Here is a 6,213-nt window from a genome sequence, read left to right on the forward strand (position 1 = left end):
ATTCTGGAATTCTGAATGTCTTTAAGTGAACTTGACGTGAATTCTAATTCTAATTCTAAAAAAACAAAAACAAAACCAAAATAAAAACAAGATTAATAATAACGATAATTACACTAAACAATGAAAATTCCAATATATAACAATAATTATAACAGAATGGTTTAGTTTTTTGGAACATTGCTTTTATATAAAATTATATTGACCACATGTTAGTCAAGATTAGCAAATTTTTCTGTAAAATATAAGTCTAAAATAATTTATTATTCTAACTATTATTTCTATTCATTATTAAAATCCGTAACACAGGCAACATATGTCCTTTGTATGAACTGTGTGAAATTTATAAAAAGACGAAAACATTTTTTTTCAGTAAAAAAAATCTCAAATCAAAAAGCATATAGCCTATGCTCCTGGTCTTAATAGGCGGCCCGCGGGCCAAATTTGGCCGGTGAAGTAAATTATTCTGGCGCTAGAGACAAAATTAAATTATAAAAGAAATATATTTAAAGAAACTAAAATAATAACCATTTCATGAACATTTTTTTAAAAATAAAGTGAAGGCCAAACCACAACACAGGGCGAATGTGAAGGTAGGGGTGACCCCACCCAAATCTAGAATTAAATCCGTTACCAACCAATCGGCAAACGCCAAAAGATTAGTCGTCTTAGTTTTACCTAAATATGACATAGCAAATTAAAAATAAAAGCTTTATCAGAGACTTGTTTTTATTATGAGTAGAAGCGATATTTTACAGGCGAAATGTTTTTAGGCTTTAAACCTGGTATTTGGTGGATATAGGATAGGTGAAATCACACAGAAAAACCGATTGTTTGCCAAACAATTAAGTTGAACAAACTTTGTATGGCTGATAAAAAAAAGAAAATACTGTGTTTTTGTCACTTATTATGCCTGTAACTTCATGTTTGGTTTGAAAATACTCCTACAGGATTACTAATACCAGGGAGTTGTTGTATGGACGACGTCTGAGCATGTATCAATAATTGGTTAGGCGTAAGAAACAAGGTCAATATGGTAGAAAAAAAACTATGTAGTTTTACTCTGATAGGGGAAAAAGCCCAATTCAAGAAACGATACTTCCCCCACAATTACACTTGCACAAATAAAGGAAGATATGACAAGTTCTATTACAAGTCACCGTCAACATTAAACCTCCAGCGACCCTGAAAAATATTTTTGGCATGAAAATATATTTTTTTTCTTTTTATTAGCCCTATGCAACTATTCGAGGACTGCTTTGAATGCCGCACTTTACCATTTACCGGTATCTACTTAAAACCGTCAGTTCCAAACAAATTCTAATTTTACGAGAAATAAAATTAAATGGTGGTGCCAATTGCAGAGGCAGATTTCCGTTAAAAAGAACTCACGCATTCGTTAAGAAAAAAAAATCATATGTAACTTTTACAGAATATGAGGCTGTAAAATCAATTATAGGCCTTCAGTATTCAAAATAGTACTAAATTGTTAGAGCTTCCGGGAGCTTAGCCCTCCCCCACTCCCTCTGAAGAGTATTTTTACTTTATGTTTGAACCTTAATACATGGTTTATTAATAAAATGATAGTATTAACATTTAAATTAGTTCTTGTTGGTTTTGCTAGGCCTTTTTCTTATTTGTTGCAATGTATATTGTTAATTTAGTTAGGCCTATACATATGTTAGAATTTTTCATTTTTCATGTATTGGGTGATTCTTTGAAGTATTGCATGCTATTGGATACGTCAAAGTCAAGTAAGTTGAAAACTCTGAGAATTATTTATGTGTAACCTTGGGTCACCTCTGCAAACCAAAGTGTTTAGAAACTTTACTGTACGGCGAAACCCGAGGACCCTAATCCAAGCTTACAACTTGTCCTGTTGCCCGAATCCAAGCCTACAACTTGACCCTATGGATATGACATCACTTTTCGATATACTACAGCATAGAGTATCCTGCTAAAAATAGCAGTATCGCCAAAAAGAAAACAACTTTAAACTGTGCTGCGTCTGTGCTACCAACACACGCCTTCAGCCACAGCATCTCAGAATGTTACCTTAGGTCAAATTATAGACAGATACTTGAAACTCGGAGATTTTCTTTGGCCCGTGACATTAAATCTAAAAATAATTTGGGCCTAAATTAATTAAGAAACAGGGGATTATGTCTAATTTTATAGGTAGTCAATAATACCTATCAAAATACAAACCCTTCACCTACCAATTTAATTCTCAGAAATTAAAGCCGCAGGCAGCATGCACATTACCATCATCATCATCATCATCATCATCATCATCATCATCATCATCATCATCATCATCATCACTACCATCGTCGTCATCATCATTATCATCGACATCATCATTATTATCATCGTCATCTTCATCATCATCATCATTATGATCATTGGCGTTATCTTTATTAACAATATTATTATTATTATTATCATTAAATTACAAATCATGATGATGATAGTGGTGATAATTATGATGTGTTCACGTTGACATCAAGGTTATGATGAGTATGATATTTGCTGTTGACGCAAAGAGTAATGTATAGCAATAAATACTGTGGTGGCACCAGTGGGGGTGGGGGAAGGGCCCCCGTTGGGAAGAGCTCCCCCTCCCCTCTTCGGGAAGAAAAACCACAATTTAATTCTACATATCAGTAGACTAAAAATGGACTAACGCGCCTTTGAAACCCCTAAATTTCCATGGAACGTTTCGAGAGATTTTGAGCTATGACCGACCGCGTCCACTTTTTATCTTAGGGGACATCGGCCCTCCCCCACTTCTCCGTCGGCGACTTCGGCCCTCCCCCTCCCCCGGTCGGACGAATCTTGGCGCCACCCCTGATTAAATACAATCTGTAGTATACTAACCTAAAGTAAATAAAACAAATTTGTAATTGTTTTAAAGCATCAAACACTTTTAAAAGTAGTACTCTACTTGTTATGCTGATATATTTTGTGAAGATGGCCCTGGTTGTAGGCAATTTTTTTTTCTGAGGAGGTAGGTTGGTAAAATGTCATGAATTATTCATAAATCTGCTTATAACCATGTTTTGCGCATGCGCTACTTCCAAGTCAGTGTGTGTGAGCCCATGGTCAGCCTGATATCAGCTGCTGCTCTGTACATTATCGCGATATGGACCTAGTTTTAGCCCTTGTATGCGCCTTGTATTTGAAAGTCTTAACTAAATACAATACGATATTGCAACTTGCAATAATTTCAATTTCAAGTGTTTTATTTTAAATTATTTTATTTCATAATCGATGTTATGCAGTCTTATGCAGTTTTATGTTTATATGTTTTAAGTTTTATGCAGTCCACCCAATAGTGCGAATCATGATTTTTTTTCTTATAGCCTTTTACATGTAATGAATTCACGAGAAACACACACAAAAGACAAGTGATCGTTTGTTTAACGGTAACCGAAAAGGGTGTGGGATGGGGGTGGATTCTATGTGGAACACTAGGTTAGCCACCTTAGATCCGTCACTGCTCTGTATCATTATTTCTGTATATATCAGTATCGAGTGAAGTCTACGGCAGTGGAGTTTCCCTCAGTCTATCGTGGAACACCCTTCTTCTAAACTCTTCCACCTCTTTTATCACCACGTAATTTTGTGTTCCGGATAGTAAATTTAGGATGTGTTAAAATTCAGGACCAACAGAGTCAATTCAATCACTGGCTATATTTCTGCATTGATTCAAATACAAGGCCTATGCAAGGGCTGAAAACTAAGTCCTATCGCGATATGTACAGAGCAGTATGGCCTATAAGAAGAGTTATGAATAATTCATGAATTTTTACCAAACGTACCTACAAAAAAAATACCTGCGGGATGTACTCCATCTGAACGTCCGTCTTCTCTGTGCCATCTAGAGTTTGTGTAAAAAATTGAAAACTAATTCTGGCGACAAGTTCATTTCCAATAAAATTGGTTGCCTATAAAAAATTGTCTCCTTAATGTTTGTCCCAAAGGATAATAATCATTGATTCATTCAGATTAATTAATTGATTCATCCATTCATCGAATTATCCATTCATCGATTCATTAATTTATCGAATCAATATTGATTTATGCAATAGATAGCGAGGATGTGTATAAGAGACAGCCACAACACAGGGCGAATGTGAAGGTAGGGGTGACCCCACCCAAATCTAGAATTAAATCCGTTACCAACCAATCGGCAAACGCCAAAAGATTAGTCGTCTTAGTTTTACCTAAATATGACATAGCAAATTAAAAATAAAAGCTTTATCAGAGACTTGTTTTTATTATGAGTAGAAGCGATATTTTACAGGCGAAATGTTTTTAGGCTTTAAACCTGGTATTTGGTGGAAAAAATTTGTCTCCTTAATGTTTGTCCCAAAGGATAATAATCATTGATTCATTCAGATTAATTAATTGATTCATCCATTCATCGAATTATCGATTCATTAATTTATCGAATCAATATTGATTCATCGAATGCATTCATATGATATTCATCGATTCATTGATTAATCAAATTATAATAGTTATACATTATAATAATTATCATCTGTTCCTCGATTTGTTTCAAATGATTATGTCAAGTTGTCTGTCTACATGTATGCAATAGATGGCGAGCGGAGTTGTCATTTCATCGCAAATAGAGAAAACCACCTTTATAGAAGTACTTTTGCAAGACACAGGAATAGAAAATACGGATGAGCTTCGTAATTGTATGATGGATAGAAACATCTGGAATGAGCAGGTGCAGGCATCAGTTAGTTAATAAATATCTAGTTTTTAAGTAGAAATATATTAGTTTTAAATAGGGATATCTCTGATAATAGAAATATTTAATTAAAACTAGGATAGCTCTATATAAAACTAGCATACCTCTATTTACAACTAAAATTTATTTTTGCAATTAAATGACAAAACGGCGGCTCGCCATATCCGGGTAATAAAACGGACACGTAAAGGTAGCACAATTAACCCGGAGAATAAAACACAGTACAAATTGTAAACTTGACATAATACAGTACATTGTAAACTTGACATAGGCCAATATGCTTAATGATTAGGACTATTACAATTTGTAACATGAACTCATGGCTGGTATGAAGATTCTTATAAAATGGAGATAATGGGGTCAATAATAAGATATTTATGACAAAGGTATTTAAAATATATTCGAGGCAATTTGATCAGCGATCTGATCTAAAATTTAAAAAAAAAAGATAATTGGTTTTTAGTACAGGTTGGTGTGACACGCTATTTAAAAGGCACTGAAAGGGTGCCAATATTTCGCTCCAATTATTATACACAGCGCCCTCACTCAGAACATCTTCTGATGGATAAATGACACAATACAATTATTATTCATATTATGGAGGCACTTGATCATGAATTGGCCTATTTGTAGAATATAAAAGAGTCTGCACAGTAAAGTGGAATACAAACAGAAGGACGTCTTTACTTGGTCGTCGAGAGCTGATCAATCACACAGAAAAATGCAGACCTTAGCCAGTATGATTGGGAAGGGGAAATCTTCCCTGGACAAAGTACGTAATATTGACTTCTTCATATCCTTTCATGTAGCTATCTACTAAGTTGATTTAATTGGAATTGATTTAACTGTCAGCTTATAGATTTTTATGTCGTTAGTCGTCCTAGAGTATTGTTAATAGAAATTATTTTTTTACAACTTATATAAATCTGTGAATAAAAATAATAATAATGATGATGATAATAATAATAATAATAATAATGGTACCTGTATTTTGTTATATATATATATACATCTGTCTCTTATACACATCTTACAGAGCAGTATGGCCTATAAGAAGAGTTATGAATAATTCATGAATTTTTACCAAACGTACCTACAAAAAAAATACCTGCGGGATGTACTCCATCTGAACGTCCGTCTTCTCTGTGCCATCTAGAGTTTGTGTAAAAAATTGAAAACTAATTCTGGCGACAAGTTCATTTCCAATAAAATTGGTTGCCTATAAAAATTTGTCTCCTTAATGTTTGTCCCAAAGGATAATAATCATTGATTCATTCAGATTAATTAATTGATTCATCCATTCATCGAATTATCCATTCATCGATTCATTAATTTATCGAATCAATATTGATTTATGCAATAGATAGCGAGCGGAGTTGTCATTTCATCGCAAATAGAGAAAACCACCTTTATAGAAGTACTTTTGCAAGACACAGGAATAGAAAATA

General features: G+C 33.8%; 1 protein-coding gene across 1 annotated transcript in view; it reads left to right on the plus strand.

Moving 5' to 3' along the window:
• Nucleotides 1-5,347: 5,347 nt before the first annotated feature.
• LOC117118271 (annexin A13-like) overlaps nt 5,348-6,213 on the plus strand; it is a 19,115-nt gene continuing 18,249 nt past the window's right edge. Inside the window, exon 1 of the mRNA XM_033262821.1 lies at nt 5,348-5,537. Within this exon, the coding sequence (XP_033118712.1) occupies nt 5,487-5,537 (51 nt within the window). The 5' untranslated portion in view covers nt 5,348-5,486. The remainder of the gene's footprint in view (nt 5,538-6,213) is intronic.

This window comes from Anneissia japonica, unplaced genomic scaffold (genome assembly GCF_011630105.1).
Source record: "Anneissia japonica isolate Jap-2015-1 unplaced genomic scaffold, ASM1163010v1 scaffold288059_len961885_cov194, whole genome shotgun sequence".
In the NCBI taxonomy this organism is placed as follows: domain Eukaryota; kingdom Metazoa; phylum Echinodermata; class Crinoidea; order Comatulida; family Comatulidae; genus Anneissia; species Anneissia japonica.